General features: G+C 41.8%; 1 protein-coding gene across 3 annotated transcripts in view; it reads right to left on the bottom strand.

Moving 5' to 3' along the window:
• Positions 1-13,774, bottom strand: part of stxbp5a (syntaxin binding protein 5a (tomosyn)) — a 107,662-nt gene extending 93,888 nt beyond the window's left edge. For 2 of the 3 annotated variants that reach the window (XR_004558384.1, XM_034161763.1), the window contains exons 1-3: positions 13,477-13,774; positions 13,193-13,364; positions 7,258-7,355 (exon numbers count right to left, since the gene is read on the bottom strand). Coding sequence is in view for 1 of the 3 variants with exons in the window: in XM_034161763.1 (XP_034017654.1) it covers positions 7,258-7,355; positions 13,193-13,330 (236 nt within the window). In the remaining 2 variants the exon portion in view is untranslated. Of the gene's footprint in view, positions 1-7,257; positions 7,356-13,192; positions 13,444-13,476 lie in introns of those variants that run through there. The other variant, XR_004558385.1, reaches the window with a different exon arrangement.
• Between the last annotated feature and the right edge of the window lie 6,737 nt (positions 13,775-20,511).

The following is a 20,511-nucleotide window of genomic DNA, read 5'->3' as shown; positions in this document are numbered from 1 at the left end:
GACCAACATGGAGGTGGTTTTGTCAAGCGCCATGAGCGGCACGGTGGCGCATCCGTCCGCTTTTCTTTCCATGAAAAAAACTCCTTTAACAGTGGAATGTGCCGAAAAAGTGCTGATGTCCACGTCTCCTGCCATTTTTGTGTAAGTCAGACGACGTCCCGGATCAACAAAGCCTTCACGTTGGAAATGATCTGGTTGATTCAGCCTGTTGATAGGCGCTCGGAGCGCGGCGCGCTCTCAGCAGCTGTAGGCGGTCTTTAAACCGGCTGGAGCACTCCTTAATCTGTGTAATCCCCATAAAATCGTCCCTGAAAGCCAACAGAATTTTCCGAATGGTGTCCACCTGGAAGTCTCTGACAGTTTCTGGAAAAAATTGATGCAGCAAAGCTCCAAATCGTTCAGATATTTATTCGCAATAAAAATCCGACGAGAGGGGTGGACCACTGCTCACACAAAGCCTGCTCACAGGCGAATGACGCAACCGACAGGCGTGAAAAAACTCACGCATTCGCATGAAGGTTCAAGCTTGGCTGATGCAATCACACGTGATTCAAATCCATATGGTTTTTGAAAAAATTAAAAGGTCTGATACTTTTCTAACAGACCTTGTATATACACACACACACATATATATGATGAAAGAGAAATGGTCAAATTAGTGCATTTCTAAATAATACATTTCTGGTTGCTTCAGAACGGGAGAAAGATGCAAATGTCAAGTTGCAAACAGTGGCTTCACTTCATTAATGAGACTGTTGCAGTCTCAGTCGGCCTCATCTTTGCTATGCCAAGACAGGGCACATTGCATAACTGAACACAGCTATACACATCCACAGCAAGCACATGACTCCAGGCTGCACTATGTGGTGCTCTCTAGAAACTTGCAACTAATAACACCAGTCAGAAGAAAGGAAATGATGGATGAGAATGAAGGGAAATGCAACAAAACAGGCATCAGAATAAATCAATAAAATGCTTTGAACTAAAAATTAAGCTATCAACATAAATTAGGATGAACCCTTTTCGCAATTAACACAGCAACATGCAGTGCATGAAAACCAGAGAGCTGTTCATACACTCATCTCAGGTAAAAATCAATCAGTACAAACACAGAGTAGGTACAATCCATGTGCCTTCAGATGCATCTGCAATATACATTGTGAAATGGAAGCTTACAGTAGACATTTTAGAATCTGTCAGGGAGCCCTTACAGCCTACAATTATAACACAATGCTAAAGTACCCTCAGCCGTAGGAGCATGTACCTTTTAACGGCATCTGTAGGAGGACCTTTGACCCTGTGTGATGCGTGTGCACCTATGACTTTTTGACCTCTTAAAATAGGTCAAGGTTAGCCATCTTTGAACTTGTCCAAGGTCTGTGTCCAAAGAATGTTCCCTGTGAATTTGAAGACCCTGGCAGTAACAGAACTGGATTTATGCTGAGCACAGACAGACGAACAGACAGACAGACAGGCGGACAGAGGCAAGGCCTTCACAGTACCTAACAGCCATATTTTTTTGGCCTTGGGTCAAAATAAAAAACATTTGCTGATGCTGCAGAGAGCAAGAAAAGGGTACTGAATTTAGTACATAAAACACAAACAAGGCTAATGAAGAAGATATGTCATGGTTGAAGTACATCCTTAGAAAAAGATACATGGGAGTACTGTCAGCCAGCAGTTAACACAAACCAGACAACATGAATGAAAATATACAACGAGCAAAGCTTCCAACACAACAACCTCATGAACATTTAAGAGTGTTTCATTTCATGCCAAGAAAGTAGTCTAGTTAATTTCACAATGTAAATTAAAAATTGTTGGCCAGCACTTTGGAAGTTTTATGCCTAAATATGATACTAACAGGGTAATGTTGTTGTGTGGGCCGCTGAAGAGGAGGTACTGCTGGCCCACCACCACCAGAGGGCGCCCTGCCTGGAGTGCGGGCTCCAGGCACCAGAGGGCGCCGCCGCCTCACGTGAGCAGCTACGGTGACAGCTGTCACCCATCACCTGAGACAGCTGACGGCAATCATCTGTGGGGTATATCAGCAGGACGGCACCTCCACCTCATTGCCGAGATATCGTTTCTACCAGAGAGGTAACGTATCGAAGCTGCGGAGTGTATCTTTTTGGATTTGTGCTTAGTTTGTGGATTACTGTTCCAACGAGAGGTGGAGGTAACTTCCCTGCTGTTCGGAGTCCTGGGTGCAAACGCGCCCCCATCTAACTGTCCTTTGTTCCTCGCCAGCAGTACCAGGTCCGACACGCGGAGGCAGTGGCCACCTGGGAGTTCGGGACTTGGCGGCTCCAGTATTCCCGGGGTCCTGTGGCGGAGGAAGCCGTGTGGTTCCGGTCTTACCTTGGAGAGGCGTCTCCTATCTTCGAGCCTGCCCACACGACACTTTTGTGAATTGACTGTTGTCCATTGCTGTGATTGGTTGTATTCGTTGTGCACATTCACAACAGTAAAGCTTTGTTATTTTGACTTACTCCATTGTCCGTTCATTTGCGCCCCCTGTTGTGGGTCCGTGTTCCTACACTTTCCCAACAAATGTCACATGTTTATATGCTCACTACTTCAAAGTTGTGGGCTCAAATAACCGCTACCTCAACAACCCTCCATATCTACCTTCAGCGCCTCCAAAATCACAAATATGCAATGAAATAAAGAACAGAAAGTAAAAGTGGAATTGAAGAATAGATAGAATGCATGGCTGGGGATGATACCAAAACCTCTTACAGTACTGAAAATTGTTACTTCACCAACTGTTTTAAAACAAATATTTCAAAATGTTCAAGCCTGCGGTACAAGCGCTTCAACATATGTTACTCATATTAAATATGTGAGTATAAAATGTCCAGATCTCACATCAGTGTTGTGTTGGACTTTTTGTTCAGTATGTTCCCACAGTCATGGCAGAATCTGACTGTACCTTCAAATTACATGTTTGAGTCTAAAAGATTTGATCAAATATAAGTGTTGTAGTTAAATGGGAACACGGAGGAACACTTGCATAAGCCATCATCCACTGTCCTAAAATAATAACTGTGTGCTGTATACGCCTGCGATCCAATAATGTCTTGCATCTGCCGATAAGATAATCTATAAGACCACAGAGTGACAATATGGTCTATTGATCTGCATGCTGCTTTGAGTTATTGCTGTTGCTCCTGACTACCCCAGGAAAGAGCCAACTGTCTGACGGGTGATCTGACCACCCTCCAAATTCATCTGCTGTAACATTGTTTTTACTGCAAAAAAAAACAAAAATCTATGCTTCCCCTACTTCTTTATATATAAGAGGAAAACATTCTACAACATGATGTAAATTAAATACACTAAAAACCTTGGACCAATGGTCATATACCTGATATATCACAAAGGAATTTAACATGAACCAAATACCTGGAAAACTAAAAGCTCAACACGTTTAATGATGTGGGGTTAGAAATTTGGCAACAAATCTTATTGTTGAATAGTTGTTTCTTTTTTTTAAGGAGTAACATCAGCTTACTCAAATCTAAGGCCACAATTTCAGCAAAACAAGACAAGTGAAAAGTTAAAGTGTGCAAACAACTGAAATACAGGCTGTTTCGAAATCAAATTTGTTAAGGGGCAAAGAAAAAGGGAATCAATTTACTTATTTTCCAATTTGTTTATTCGGCCTGAAGTGCCCATCTTATCAAAAACACTTGGTTTCAGCATTTTAGAACACTCCACTTCTGCTTCTTTTGGAAATCACACTGCTAATGCGATGGCTTGGTCATTTGCATGCAGTGCTTGAACAGCAGAATTTCAAATGCTCACAGCTTCTTTTGAGAAAACCTTTTTCTCTGCAGAGATATTGTGCAGAAAACAATTGAGAGCAGGGTGTTTATAAGCATATCTGTCTCAGTGCATTACCACACACATTCCAATAAAGACACTGTTCGTGGCCTTTACATGTTGCAGAAGGGATAGCACGTCCTTAAGCTACTACCTTTACCTTGTCTAGCCACCTGTCCCCTCTCCTCACGCCACAGCTAAGATTTTTTTCCCCCCTACCCCACCTCGCTTTCTAGCCAACCAACACCAAAGGGACACTGTCATCTTCCCAGGTGGATGGCTGAGGATGAGTTTTTGGGGAGGATCACAGAAGCGATTGGCTTTTCGGCTAGTGGGATCAGCTGTCTCCTCAGAGGATAGAGGCATGCACATAGACTCATCCACATACTCTCTTATTCCTGCTGTAAATCTCAGTCATCTGCCACGCTGCCAGGCTAAGGCCCTTGATCTGCCACTTCCTGTAATCCTGCATGGCAGAGGGGTGTTGCCAAATGTCCTGGAAGCCAGCCAGTCCAACAGACACACATACACACAAACATGTACTGACATCAATTGCCACTATACCTCCAGGACACAGATGGAGATCAGTACAGAAGAATCATGATGCCTCACTCACTCATAAAAAACACACTTCAGAGCCTTGGGCCTTGGGGAACTCTTTTTTTTTGGAGACATTATAGGCTAACATTTTTTAGTTAAAGTGGCCGTAATACATACGGCGCTTGCTCTACAGATGATTGCTTCAACCAACCAACAGAGGAGGATGGAGATTACGTAACTGGCCATCTGGATGGGGAGACTAAAACGTAATGAAATTGGTTTACAGATTACAATAAAAATTTTGTGAAACAACAGCCCCTCACATCAATATTAGGCTTTGCTTTAATCAATCTGTAGCATTCTGATCTTATGTCACAAAGATCTAATTATGATAATGAGATGTGTCCAGTAACCTCCACCTTGAATGATTCTTGCATTCTTGGAAATTACAGAACACTTTTAATTTAGAATGACTGAAAATTCCCAATCTAACAGTGTTAAAGAATGAAATAAAAGGAAAGCAGATGTGGTTTCATTGAAGCAAATCTTCTGATTCATAGATTACATTTACACAAACTTTATCCAAAATTCATCCATCAGATGAAATGAACTAAAAAAAAAGCTTAAAAAGTCTTAATAATATAAACACCTCAATATAAACAGGTTTTGCTACAGATGTGCACTTAGACAATAACTGTATTCTAATATAATCATATTGATTTTTTTGTCACATGATACTGTCATAAATAATAATGACCGCAATTATCTTAGTCAAAGCTAAATATTTGTCATGAAAAGCAATATGATCTTGACCTTCAATGGTATCCTGTTTTTTCAGAGCTGCTTAAAAAGACACAATGTGACAGTAAAGCCTGATTTAAAAAAGCAAAATTAAGGTACAACTGACAAACAACCAGATAATAAGTGTACAGCAGTAAACCCACAACTACTCTGGGCCGAAGGGTTCGAATCAATCTGCTAAAACAATAAAAACAGACTGAAACAGGATCCAGTCTATAGCATTACAGCATATAAATATGACTCATAAATCTCCATTATACCACCTTCATCTGTGCCACACTCATATCATTGTCATCGCTGACTAAACAGTAAATGACAGGGGAAAGAGAACCAGCACCGCAGACTAGATGAATGACTCCTAATTCACCTTTACCTGCCTGATAAGGCTCAATCTTATCCACCGAATTTCCCTGCTCATTCAATTTCAAAGTGACCAGCTTCAGCCACTGCAAGCCATCTGAGAGGATTTCAACCAAATTCAAGATAGTGATGTCAAATATCAAAATAAATAAAACTGGTGGTGTATTTTCATGTCATCTGTCTGACGCTACCATGCGAATACGGACCATGAACCATCAGGAACATTCCCGCACCTTGCAAAATCTATGCCACAAAGAATTAAGGCAGTTCTGAAGAGAAAAAGAGGTCCAACCAGAGATCTAATAAAGGGGCCAGTGAGTCTACAAGACCCGTTTACCAGAAAAAGGATATCACCTTCTTTTTTCCAGTTTTGCAGTGGGAAAAGAAATGCATATAGCTGTTTTGGCTAACGCATAAAAAATTTTCAAGAACAATGAGTCATCCCCAAAGACAGCCAAGTGGTTGAATCTTCCAATTCTGGAAATCGCACTAAAAGTAGCTGGAATGAGGACAGCTGGCTTTTAAAAGTCTGCCAAACACAGCTTTGTGGGCTCCATGCTCGCCTGTGACAGCCTCTGTTTTTATCCTCACCTTTACAGGGCATGTGAACAAGACTGAGTCACAGCCGCAACTGCCAGCAGGTGGGAACAGGGGACAACCAAGCAGACAGCTCATCATCACATCTTAATGAGCTGGCAAAGGTTGTCCGACAAGCACAGGAACACATAGAGGAACTATAAAGCAGCCTAGCCCTGGCGAACCTGTAGGATGGCGCTATAAGCGCCCCTGCGATACACTTTCACCACAGGCCCTTGTCCCTATTTATGAAAACTTTCTGGTATTTCAAGGAAGCCAAAGCAACCACTTATTTCCTCACTTACTTTGCAGCACAAACTTACACATAATATTTTATAAAACACAACTTAGCAAAGGTGAGGCCAAGTTAACAAAAGGAGCTCCAACATAGGATTAAAGAGTGGCAATGTAACGGCAGAATTTCAGAGCAAAATTAATTTCATAACGGTGTAATCGGTTTTGATCAGCGAACGTGCTCAGCGAGGCAAACGGTTCGCTCAAGAACTCAGCAGCAATATTTTGCACCGAGCTTAAATTTGTTGAATACAAGTTGGCACTATTGAACAATCACAAGTGGTCTACTGATGACCTCTGAGGCAACAAAACTGAACACATCTGCCTTTGTGTCTAATTATACGGAGCTAAAGAATGAAATGCATGTTCACCAGGGGGCAAGTTAACAGAGAACATCTTCCTTGACTCACTCTGGATCTCCCCCAGTTATTCGGAGGTAGTTACTGCTTCATCAATGGCAAAATGCTTGTAGATAAACTCATAAAACTTTCTTCCATTTTCATTTTGTTATTGTGCTCTGGCATATTCTCCATCTTTATCATGTTCATTTTGGAGGATCTGATTAAATAATGCAAGACAGTACTTGTGGCATCACACAAAGCAATAAAACCGAGTATGTGACATTTATTGTTTTGCTTTTTTATGGAACTGCATATAGTAGCAGTCATAAGGGGATGGAAAGCTATAAACTGTGGGACTCAGTCTTAGACCACACTGAAGCTTCTCCAGCATGCAACAGTATTCTGACATCTCAGTTCACCTACCTGCTTGCTGATGCCTCCCAGGGGTGCAGAATTCCAAAGGAGCCGACCTAAGCCGCAATCATCTATAAAATCTCAAAAGCTACTGAAAGGATACAATCTGAGCGCCCCGCTCTGCGTGCCGATGGCCAGGATCTTTTGCACGGGATCGAAAGCCATAGAGGACGGCTGGTAGGGGAAGCCATGACGGACAGTCTGTAAAATATGCAGTGTGATGAAGAAGTGTTAAAGATTATATTTGCATTTTACAGCAGTGCCATCATTTCATCAAAGGATGTCACACACCTGATTCTGGTAAACAAACAGCACAGATGGACGTGAGGATAATGAAAGTGAGGAATAAATGGCGTTTCGAGGCAGGGTACTCTGCTCTTGGTGATTGGCTGATATTTGGCTTCGCTATTGAGGATTCTTTTATAACCACAAGCCTATTTTCAGAATTCCTTTTCCTTCTCTTTTTATCTCTTTTTCCTTCTCTCACCACCTCCCACATAAAGTCGTGATTACACTGAAATATAGAAATTAAACACCAATAAAAACATTTAGTATTTGCTACAGAACCTTCCACTGTTGTAACATTTTAAGGTTTTTTTTGTCCATCCAGTGTACTTGTGAAGGCTTCATGGCCGCAGTCAACTGGTGGTGGGCTGTTGGATTTGTTTGCATAGCAGCAGAACGCTAAAACGCGTTACATAAGAAGCTCACAGTGCAGTAGACACCTGACGTTCTCACGGATGATCATTACAGTTTGTGTTCAAATAGTGAGAGTGAAGTTCAAACACATTTCATTGACAGATTTGCAGTGCTGTGGGACACAAATATGAAATATATTTGCTGGCCTTTCAATCCAATAGACGGCACTGTCCCAGATTCCACTGTGGACTCCATCTGGTCAAAGAGAAGTATTCTGTGTGTGGGTTGATAGTTTGCTTGTTTTTCTCTATGTTGTACTTCCAAAAACTTTCAAAATAATTATATAAACAATACTGTCATGACTTAACTTAAAAGAAAATGAAAAAAATATGTTTGATAATACGGCAGCACGGTGGCTTAGTGGTTAGCACTGTTGCCTCACAGCGAGAAGGTCATGGGTTCAATTCCCACCTGTGGCCTTTCTGTGTGGAGTTTGCATGTTCTCCCTGTGTTTGCGTGAGTTTCCTCCGGGTGCTCCGGTTTCCTCCCACATCCAAAGACATGCGGGTTAGGTGGAATGGAATCTTTAAATTGCTCATAAGTATGCAAGTGGGTGTGAATGTGTTTGTTTTTCTGTTTGTGGCCCTGCGACAGACTGGCGTCCTGTCCTGGGTGTACCCCGCCTCGAGCTCTATGACTGCTGGGATAGGCTCCAGCCCCCTGCGACCCTTGATTGGACTAAGCGGTTGAAGATGAGTGTGTGTGTGTGTGTGTGTGTTTTTGTTTGATAATATATCATATCATATCTTAGATCTTGTTCTGACTTATGGTATGGAAATTGAAGACTTAACAGTATTCCCTGAAAACTCCCTTCTGTCTGATCATTTCTTAGTAACATTTACATTTACTCTGATGGACTACCCAGCAGTGGGGAATACGTTTCATTACACTAGAAGTCTTTCAGAAAGCGCTGTAACTAGGTTCAAGGATATGATTCCTTCTTTATGTTCTCTAATGCCATATACCAACACAGTGCAGAGTAGCTACCTAAACTCTGTAAGTGAGATAGAGTAGCTCATCAATAGTTTTACATCCTCATTGAAGACAACTTTGGATGCTGTAGCTCCTCTGAAAAAGAGAGCTTTAAATCAGAAGTGCCTGACTCCGTGGTATAACTCACAAACTCGCAGCTTAAAGCAGATAACTCGTAAGTTGGAGAGGAAATGGCGTCTCACTAATTTAGAAGATCTTCACTTAGCCTGGAAAAAGAGTCTGTTGCTCTATAAAAAAGCCCTCCGTAAAGCTAGGACATCTTACTACTCATCACTAATTGAAGAAAATAAGAACAACTCCAGGTTTCTTTTCAGCACTGTAGCCAGACTGACAAAGGGTCAGAGCTCTATTGAGCCGAGTATTCCTTTAACTTTAACTAGTAATGACTTCATGACTTTCTTTGCTAATAAAATTTTAACTATTAGAGAAAAAATTACTCATAACCATCCCAAAGACGTATCGTTATCTTTGGCTACTTTCAGTGATGCCGGTAGATGGTTAGACTCTTTCTCTCAGATTGTTCTGTCTGAGTTATTTTCATTAGTTACTTCATCCAAACCATCAACATGTCTATTAGACCCCATTCCTACCAGGCTGCTCAAGGAAGCCCTACCATTATTTAATGCTTCGATTTTAAATATGATCAATCTATCTTTATTAGTTGGCTATGTACCACAGGCTTTTAAGGTGGCAGTAATTAAACCATTACTTAAAAAGCCATCACTTGACCCAGCTATTTTAGCTAATTATAGGCCAATTTCCAACCTTCCTTTTCTCTGAAAAATTCTTGAAAGGGTAGTTGTAAAACAGCTAACTGATCATCTGCAGAGGAATGGTCTATTTGAAGAGTTTCAGTCAGGTTTTAGAATTCATCATAGTACAGAAACAGCATTAGTGAAGGTTACAAATGATCTTCTTATGACCTCAGACAGTGGACTCATTCTGTGCTTGTTCTGTTAGACCTCAGTGCTGCTTTTGATACTGTTGACCATAAAATTTTATTACAGAGATTAGAGCATGCCATAGGTATTAAAGGCACTGCGCTGTGGTGGTTTGAATCTTATTTATCTAATAGATTACAATTTGTTCATGTAAATGGGGAATCTTCTTCACAGACTAAGGTTAATTATGGAGTTCCACAAGGTTCTGTGCTAGGACCAATTTTATTCACTTTATACATGCTTCCCTTAGGCAGTATTATTAGACGGCATTGCTTAAATTTTCATTGTTACACAGATGATACCCAGCTTTATCTATCCATGAAGCCAGAGGACACACACCAATTAGCTAAACTGCAGGATTGTCTTACAGACATAAAGACATGGATGACCTCTAATTTCCTGCTTTTAAACTCAGATAAAACTGAAGTTATTGTACTTGGCCCCACAAATCTTAGAAACATGGTGTCTAACCAGATCCTTACTCTGGATGGCATTACCCTGACCTCTAGTAATACTGTGAGAAATCTTGGAGTCATTTTTGATCAGGATATGTCATTCAAAGCGCATATTAAACAAATATGTAGGACTGCTTTTTTGCATTTACGCAATATCTCTAAAATTAGAAAGGTCTTGTCTCAGAGTGATGCTGAAAAACTAATTCATGCATTTATTTCCTCTAGGCTGGACTATTGTAATTCATTATTATCAGGTTGTCCTAAAAGTTCCCTGAAAAGCCTTCAGTTAATTCAAAATGCTGCAGCTAGAGTACTAACGGGGACTGGAAGGAGAGAGCATATCTCACCCATATCGGCCTCTCTTCATTGGCTTCCTGTTAATTCTAGAATAGAATTTAAAATTCTTCTTCTTACTTATAAGGTTTTGAATAATCAGGTCCCATCTTATCTTAGGGACCTCGTAGTACCATATCACCCCAATAGAGCGCTTCGCTCTCAGACTGCAGACTTACTTGTAGTTCCTAGGGTTTGTAAGAGTAGAATGGGAGGCAGAGCCTTCAGCTTTCAGGCTCCTCTCCTGTGGAACCAGCTCCCAATTCAGATCAGGGAGACAGACACCCTCTCTACTTTTAAGATTAGGCTTAAAACTTTCCTTTTTGCTAAAGCTTATAGTTAGGGCTGGATCAGGTGACCCTGAACCATCCCTTAGTTATGCTGCTATAGACTTAGACTGCTGGGGGGTTCCCATGATGCACTGAGTGTTTCTTTCTCTTTTTGCTCTGTATGCACCACTCTGCATTTAATCATTAGTGATTGATCTCTGCTCCCCTCCACAGCATGTCTTTTTCCTGGTTCTCTCCCTCAGCCCTAACCAGTCCCAGCAGAAGACTCACCCTGAGCCTGGTTCTGCTGGAGGTTTCTTCCTGTTAAAAGGGAGTTTTTCCTTCCCACTGTCGCCAAGTGCTTGCTCACAGGGGGTCGTTTTGACCGTTAGGGTTTTTACGTGGTTATTGTATGGCCTTGCCTTACAATGTAAAGCGCTTTGGGGCAACTGTTTGTTGTGATTTGGCGCTATATAAATAAAATTGACTGATTGATTGATTGATAATACTTTGTTGTACTTTATTTGAGCTTTGTTATTTTTCGTGAGGCCCTCACCCCTCTGTCTGCTTGAGGTTTCTTCCTCAAAAACACCAGAGGGTGTTTTCCTGACCACTGCTGCCTATGTGCTTGCTCAGGGGGGTTTTGAGGTCAGAACTTACCCTTGTGTAGTGCCTTGGGGTGTCTTATGTTATGCTTTGGTGCTATATACATAAACTGAATGGAACTGAAGACCTTTATCAAGAAAAAAAACTATACTTGTTCAAGTTTTTCATGTCAGGATTTGTTTTCTTAATGAAACTGGTTTTAAACTGGTCTACATAGAGGATGATAGAAATGTTTAAAAAGAATTTAAACAAATTCAAAAATGGGTTATTGTTATTTTTAATCATTTAAAATTGAATAATGATTAAAGCAGTTTTAATCTGGCAAAATTACAGACTGATCTGATTTTAATTAGCTTCAAACAGTTTTACGCTTTGGACAGACTGGTTTAACCTTCTGTTGATCCAGTTGAAATGGGTTTTAAACTTGATATCAGTTGTTTGTGAACTGGTTTTTAATATCTTACAAGCAACAACGGTTTACACTGGATTAAACTAACTATATTTTAGATACAGTCAGTTTAAATGGTTGTAGACAACGACAAGAGAATTGCTTATTCCAGGTGTGTTTCAAACTGGTTTAAATATGGTTTTACCTTATTTGTAATTGTTTCAAAACCAGCAGTAAAATGTATTCAACATTTCTGTTTCCCTTGTTGGATAAAAACAATTTGTGAACTGGTTGATAACACATCTTAAACAACAGTACGCTGGTTCCAGCTTCTTCAACTTCTATGTTGAATTCAAACTGAGACTTTAATGTGCAAAATTTGATTAAGCAATGTCAAAAATATATCCCATAAATATGATATGTATTTATAAAATAAATACACATGGAGGTCTTTTTTCATTAAAAAAATCTTTTTTGCACTTTTTATATGAAAATGCTTTACAGCAGGGGGTGTGCACATTATTTAATCCAACTGTACCCAATTTTACAATCCACTAATCCCGCCGTACATAACAAACCGACTACAGACATTCGGTGGTCACAAGGTGTGTTTCGATGTCAGTAAATTAAATTGTTTCCATTTCTCAAATGTCACAACTGTCATAAAAGTGAATTTGTTGTTCACATGTTGGAGGCTGGATCAACAGGGGAGGAGGTTAAGGAGGTGTGGTTGGAGTCCCGCCCACATTAAACAGTCCAATCAAATCAGTGCCCTGATAAAATCCAGAGCAAAATCAGAATCCACTTGAAAACTATGTAATCCTCCATGTGATTTAAGGTCAAACTATATTAAACTGCAACAGTCACAGCACATAATCTACAGGAGTGTTTATTAACCCCAATGGTTTTGTTGCTTGGAGCCAATTCACTTAGAAGAGCGCAATCCCTTAAAAATACATAAATACTCATCTGAACCAATCAGATTATGGAAAAGCAGATCAGTTTTCCCCAGCCCCTGATAAAAGCACATGGAAAAGAGTCAAACGACAGGACAAAAACAAATCCTTATAAGAGTAACTGGACATTGATCTGCACTGTATCATCCAGACCACATAGACACAGAACACGTCAATTATTTACCATTCTCCTCCTGAAATAATAATAAAAAAAATGTATATAAAACAAAATAAAGTTCAAGCAGCTGGCTTTCCTTGTTACAGGTTAGAGGAGAGTAAAATGAACTCCTTCGGAGTGAAGACAGCTGTACCTGCTGTATCCTGAGCTGGACTGACTGCTGCATACACCAGTTCATTAATTATAAAAAGAAGGTAATGAAAGGATCTCTGTGGCTCACCTTGCAGAGCTGGAAATGCTCGGACTGGAGGCTCTCCTGGATCAGATGGTTCTCCTGTGGCCCCACTTGCACAGACGGGGTGGGGGAGGACACCTCTTTCAATCCGTCCAGCACCTTCCGAATGTTGAACTTCTTCATTTTTTCTTCTTCTTCTTTTTTTCTCCTTTTTACACTGCGGAGCACAAAAATCGAGATCACCCGCAAAGATGAAGGGAACAGTCACTTTCTCACACGCATGCATGCATGCATGCACGCACGCAGACACGCTCCTTGAGGTTGCTCACATTTCAGTGTTTGTGTTTGAGCGCAGTCTCCATGCTGGAAAAGGCTCTCCGCGCAGCGCATAGGTCCGCTCCGTGGTGCGTCGGTGGATTTCCTCCGTGCCGTGCCCCAATGCGACGCGGAGGCTCAGCGCTTCCCTGTCGGCGTCCCTCCCCTCCCCTTTCTGCCGTGTGCGCCGTTCAACCAGAGCGTGAACGCAGCGCGACGACGACGACGACGGTGCTGCAGCTGTTGCGCATGTCTCAGCGACAGCGCACAGGCTTCACATCTCCCACCGCATCGTCAGACCTCTCTCTCCTTCTGTCCTTTCCTCACCGCCCCTTCTTTCACTGGCAAACATCGGAGGTGTTATTGCTCCACCTGGTCGTGTCGGTGCCGTCTGGATGCCGCAGCAGCGGCGCATGGCGCGCGCGCGCACGCAGCAGCAGCAGACAGTCGCACCCGGTCCCACGCACATTTTCTGTCACATCAGTTAACTACAGCTTAAAAACTTCAACAAAAATCTATAATTTGGGAGAGCCGAGTCTATGGTACAGTCATTTAAAAAAATGTTTACTTTGTAAAACAGCCACATGGAAAATTACAAAGGGCCCTTGGGCAAAGTCCTTCTTTCCCAAGTTGCTCCCTTTATGTAGTGAGCATTTTGCATGGCAGCACCTTGGCACCAGAGCGTGTGTGTCAATGCCAGACATCATTGTAAAGCGCTTTGAGCTTCTGATTTAGATGGAAAACTGCATAAATGCAGTACATTTACCCTTTACCACATGAGGGCAAGGTCAATGCATGAGACTAGCAAAAATAAATAAACAAAAATCCTGAGTTCAAAGCAACCCATGCATGCACCTGTTTTACATTTGGTGCTGTGAAGCACTTCTTGCTCAGCACAGACCCAAAAATCAATTATTCATGCTTATGACAAAAAAGTCAGTGACAGTGTCTGTCCAGTCTTTGTAAAAGCTTCTTAAACTTCTCTTCTCAAATGCTGTCAACTTAAAAATGTAAGGCAAAGTTAAAGCAAAAAGTAATTTGTTTTACAGTGTAGGGAGCAGGTGGAGACAGAGGACCTGGAGAGGTGGAGGACCATACTGGAGAGAAGGGGCATGAAAGTGCAACACAGAGTACATGAGCATGAATGAGACCGACTGTGGCAGAATGGTGTGACTGCAAAGACCAGAGATGGTGAATGAAGGTGGAGGAGTTCAAATGCCTGGGCCCATAGCCAGCCTACCCTAGATGCTCAATACAGAATTTCGTAGGGCTTCCATCTTGGGAAGAGCCACAAGGTTAGGTCATTAATTCACTCATTGCACAGAATTGATTAAAATGTTCTTACTCAGAGCTGCTTCTCCTACTACAATACACGGATCATGCACTCTGCAGAGCTCCCCCGTGCGTGCACACACACACACTGGCATGTCAATGAGCTTCTGTATAGCTACACAAAGCTGTTTCTGTAGTTTTCCCAAAATATAAAAGTCAAATTAAAGGAAGAGTTCTTTCTTTGTCCTCAAGGTACCTAACAACCACAAAATTACATTATTATACAATATATTTATTTTGGAGGCAGCCAGTCTGCTCTGTTCATATCGCAGAAGCTAAGCAGTGTGGGTCCTGGTTACTATTGGATGGTAGACCTCTTCCAACTACCTCTTCCTGACCAACCCAGCCTCACGGATTGTCATGATTCAGCAGCACGAAATATACATTAATCTACTGGTTTGTCATATTGTCACAAAAAGTGCAAAATTTTCATCACAGGAGCACAAATTCTTTCTATTTCATTCCGTGACGGCTGCATGTAATTTTTAAAAAAAAACCCAGACATGAAAATTTGAATAATTTGTGATGGGAGGATGAAAAAAAACGTGAGACTGGGCTGTCCTGACACAAGTCAAACTGGAGTTGTCAGGAAGGGTATCTGGCATAAAACGTGTGCCAAATCCCAATGCAGATCTGTGCTGGATCTGCTGCTGTGACCCTGTACAAATGGAAGCAGCCGACAGGACAACGACGACAGCATATTTGGAGCTTACAATAATCAACGCTGATGTACAACACATCAATCTGAGACAATCTGACATCATGCTAATATCGTAGTGAACCTCCTGAAGCTACAGGAGCTAAACCATGACAACAAAACATTGAGTTCACTGATGGGGCCTTCCAGAATAAACCCAGTGACCTTTGTGCTCCTTGTTGTGATACTCTGTGGGTGTAACAAGCCCCCACTTAGAATAGTTTTCACTCTTTATCTCTTTCTGAACAGCTTAAATAACTTACGTTTTGACAATGAAATGACTGAATGTTAACTGCAGCCCAGCTGTCTGTATGTTGTTAAGGTCGCAGCCTTGACACACTCAGCTGAGGCTGCTCGTACCCGACTGGTGCTGACGTTGCCACCTGTGTGTTTGCTAACACGCTCATTCTGGACAGGTGCCTGTCGGCAGCAGGGACAGTGGCACAGCAGTGGAAGTAATGTCTGTGTCTGAGCTCTTGCTAACACCACCTGATGCCAACCCTGCCGCAAACTAGAGAAAGACTTTAAAAAAAAAAAAAAAAAAAAAGGTCTGGCCAGAAAAGCACTCAGTAGAAACACAAACATAATCAGACAAACATTTCTCAGTAAATTGGGATTTTTGGGCACAAAATATTCCTCAATTTGTACATTGTACGTAGATGTTATGAATGCTACATTTTTTTTAGCTGCATTGTTAAGTTCACATGTCAGTGATACGTTACTGTGCATAACACAGTAAATACAGAGACATCAGACATAAACGTGCACAAAACCAAAAACAGTGAGCTTGTTTGTGTGGACTGGGGACAATTATTACAGCACTGATTTGATCACACACTGTAATATCTACTAACTGCAACTGGTGTCACCTGATCCAGAAGACATTATGTAGCCAAACAACAAGATCCTTATTATTCAGTTCAGCATGTGAGTGATGTGTGTGTGTGTGTGTGTGTGTGTGTGTGTGTGTGTGTGTGTGTGTGTGTGTGTGTGTGTGTGTGTGTGTGTGTGTGTGTGTTGGGGAGTGGGGGGGACATCAATGTTTTAATTTGGCATCATTGTGTTGTGGTCGAGCCAGTCATCTGGCTGCATTGTGTTCTTTGATCATTCTTTCCACTGACGCACTGTGGGACACCTTTGCTTTTGTTTTTTGTTTTCCCCCCAAATGGACAAAGTGCAAATAGAGCAGCAGAGAATGGATAGAGGACATATTTGGTCTGGACCAGCAATGTTGCAAATTTATGGTAATAATGTTACATTCAATTATTTGACCTATTTTTCATCCATGAAAAATAGGAATAAAGCTCTATTCCAGCTGAAACAGAGCTTCCAGCCCAAATGCTGTGAAAACCATCTGAAGGAGTTTGTAGTTTGTCTTCACAAGTGTTAAAAAGGCCCATTTGGATGAAAGTTGGTGTAGGAGTGGACCACTGCTCAGGGATTCAATTTTGGTGCTGATCTGGCTGTAGATACTGATTTCTGAATTATTATTATTATTATTTGGTGACTTCTGTCAATGAACAGCTGCAGCCACCTATGGTCACCAGGAACCTGCCCTTACCAACAAGGGCACACCCGCAACTTGACTGGCCCGCTTGTTAATTTATTTTGCATGTTAAAAGATGTCAACACAAAACTTTCCAGTAAAGACAAGTCGTCAGCAGGTTTCAGGCTGTTCTACATACTTGTCATTCTTTTATTTTTTTGTTGTTTCATTTGGAATTCTCCAAAAATAATTAGGTTAAATTAGCTTATTGATTTTTCACTCTATGCTTTAGGTTATCCATCTAGATTTATTGGTTGATGAGTTTTGACCAAACTACTCCAAAATCTAATCACCTCTAGACATCTCTCCAAATAATATTCCAACCAAGTTTAAAGGAAATCTGTTCAGTCACTTTTAAGATATCTTGAGACACAGACAGACACACAAACCTGTTATCACCGCTTTGCCGATGTGCAGGGTAATAAATTATGTCAGGGGAATACAGTGACTTTCCAGGTTGCATTTTTTTCCAAAATGTGCATATGCATGGATCAGACTGCATACAGGTAACCACATTCTCACATCGAGGTGGGTTTTAGCGTTTTTATGTACTGGATTTTACCATGAGACATGGCACAGTGCAAACATTATCTTTAAGCCCCACTGTTGATGCAATGTTTATTAATGAGTCCCCCAGGAAAGTCCTTGGAGAGTGTCTCACTGGAATATGAGCTGGAGTTTTGAGTTTAAAGGGTGTGCCGGGTTGCAGGTCGAATATTTACTACATGGCAAGCATCACCAGCCCTGCTCCTGGAGAGCACCTGCCCCAGCATGTTGTCTATTCAGCCAATCAGCAGTTTAGGGAAAAACCAGACGTGACTAATCAGCTGTCTCCATCTAGCTGTCTAGACAACTAGATGGAGACAAAAGCATCCCAAAACTGAGTAGAAGACACAAGATTGTGTACTCCACAGTCATATTTATTATCATTATCAAAATGTGCCAATTCAAACTAAGTTTAGTGGCACATAAGAGGTTAAGCACTGAGAACGTGTACTGTTCTCCCACATTAAGTCCTTTGGTAAGTACCAGTAAGATGACCCAAGAGCTAAACAGCTTGTCACACTCTCACCCACTTAAGTCCAAGCAACCACAGAGCTTAACATCACAGTGAACCTCGTCTGACCCCTAAAGCTGCCAAGTCCCTGTGGTGTCTGGAGAAAACCAAACATCCAGGAGGACACAGCGGCAGGTCACAAAGTGTTGGGACATCTGCCTGTCACGTGGAAAGACCAAATGAACGAGGACCTTCCGTCACTGCTGCACTTAATCAAGTGAATAATAGCTCGCCTGAGTTTAGGGCGAATGACCTCTGCCTCCCTGCAGCATCTTCATTCAGCAGTGCAGCCCAGCACAAGGACACGTGTCCTCAGAAGACATGTGATTACATGAAACAAATGGAAAAGACACATGATGGTCACTGGCTACAAATCAGTACAAGGACAAACTGAAAACACACTCACAAGACCTGAAATAAATGAACAGAAAAATGACAGACAACTGTTTCCGACAGTCGATTAAATGTGTCATTATATTCTCTCTTTTTTTTTGGATGAACAGACTAAATGGTCTTCAGCAGGTAAACAGCTTTCATATTATGCTTTATCTTTTATGAACATATCTTCAAGGTCATGTGGCACTATACCAGCTAGAAATGAGAGACACATTTTATAAGGATGAGTACACGGGCACGTCTGTGCAACTAACAGAGCAACGGTGCTCAGGGGGTCGGATGCGACATAATAATGACAGCTTGTGTGCACTCAGGGCAATGCAGCTGGTATCAATTCCAATTATCAGCCGAGGTGATAAATTGACTATCATCACACAGAGTGGAGCAGATGGATGCCACCGTTAACAGAAAGGGCATTGCCAGTGTTACAATGACACAGCTGCACCTCTGGGCAGATGCATTTTTAAAAGGTTGCAACTGCCACGTCGCCAAAGTCAGGTTTACCCACAGCAGTCAAAGGGGATGTGAGGTGAACAGCACTTTATCCTGAGTTCAAGGTCACTCACATGATGAGTCAACTGTAACACTTAAATGCTGAGAGGTAGCAGAGGAGAAATCAAGTCCAATAAATTTATCAAAATTTATGTTGCGCTGGAATTGTGAGCTGGTCATCTGAGCATTTTGGAAGCAAAACATTGGAGGAAGCTTCAATTGATTTCAAACTAATTCATCTAAACCATCAGATTGTTAATGATCTGCTCAAGGATGGAATTTTTTTTGGTGTAGTTATTGAAGACAACAATAATCAGTGGTAGGTTTAGGTTATCAAGATGCTCTCTGGGACATCCTCACAATTTGTGGGAATCCCAAGAAGTTTCTGGATACCATAGGTGGCCTGTACACAGGTTCTGTAAGTGTTGTATGGAGTGGAAGCAAAGACTTGAGTTTTTTTTTCTCAGTGAAGACTGGTGTTCACCATGGATGTGTTGTGGCCCCTACAATGTTCAATGCTTGTGTAGCGGCTTGTTGTTTTTGACTCCTCCCACTCGCTCCTTAGGACGCAAAATCATGATCTCCGGCATGGGAGGTGGACACTCTGTCCAGTCAGCTAAAATCTGGGTTCTGGCCTGAGTGGCCAAAGTATCCTTTAGCTGTCGGGGGAGTGACGCCTATTGACTACCATATGCACAGCGACTCCTGCTGGCCTCCGTCACACTTGCATGGACTGGGTGTTGGGTATGATCCTGGAAACCAACAACTTCAGAGTTTTTTCTGTTCAGTACAGGTTACCTAACCCTGAGTTTATGGACAATGCTGTGATCTTTGTGGAATCAATGGATACCCTGATAGAGCAGTTGAAAAGAAGAATGAGGAATCTGAGTGTCTGGGTTTGTGATTGTCCTGGATCAAGACGATCCAGAATTTTTATTACCTCCTGGACTTGGCAGTCAGATGTGTATCTGTATGTGGTGAAAGTGTTGAACTTGTAGACAGTCAATTATCTCAGCAGACATTCATGTTTTTGTGTCCCTGGCTTTTGAGATAAAGAAATGCCTGTGAAGAGCTTATGGAGTCATAGGGTCGCTGGACAGAGATGTTTAGTGATGCCAAGAAGTCCAGGGTCTTTTTGCTTCTTGCCTCACTGTATGGTTGTGAGACTTTGACACTAACTAGTTATCTAAGGCAATGACTGGATGTCTTTGGTGCCAGGTCTCTTCAGAGGATCTACTGGAATGACTTTGAAACAAGAGCAGTTTCTGAGGGGGACTCAGATGAGGGAATTTCTATGTACACGATCCAGCACATAGGCGTCTGAGTGTCCAGGACCCCAGGGGCTGGAGAAGGCCCAGTTGACGTCCACTCATCACCTGGCTGCAGCTTCTAGATAGTTACTTTCGAGAGGTAGATATAGACTGGTTGTCTGTGTGGGTGGTCACGATCTGGGACCCATCTGTGGTGTCATGGATGCAGTGAAGAGCAACACAAGCGCACACACCCAGACTCAACTTGCACAGATTATT

The sequence above is a fragment of the Thalassophryne amazonica genome, chromosome 21, assembly GCF_902500255.1.
Source record: "Thalassophryne amazonica chromosome 21, fThaAma1.1, whole genome shotgun sequence".
In the NCBI taxonomy this organism is placed as follows: Eukaryota; Metazoa; Chordata; class Actinopteri; order Batrachoidiformes; family Batrachoididae; genus Thalassophryne; species Thalassophryne amazonica.
The sequence above is the reverse complement of the archived record's forward strand: the minus strand, read 5'-3'. Positions and strand labels throughout refer to the sequence as shown.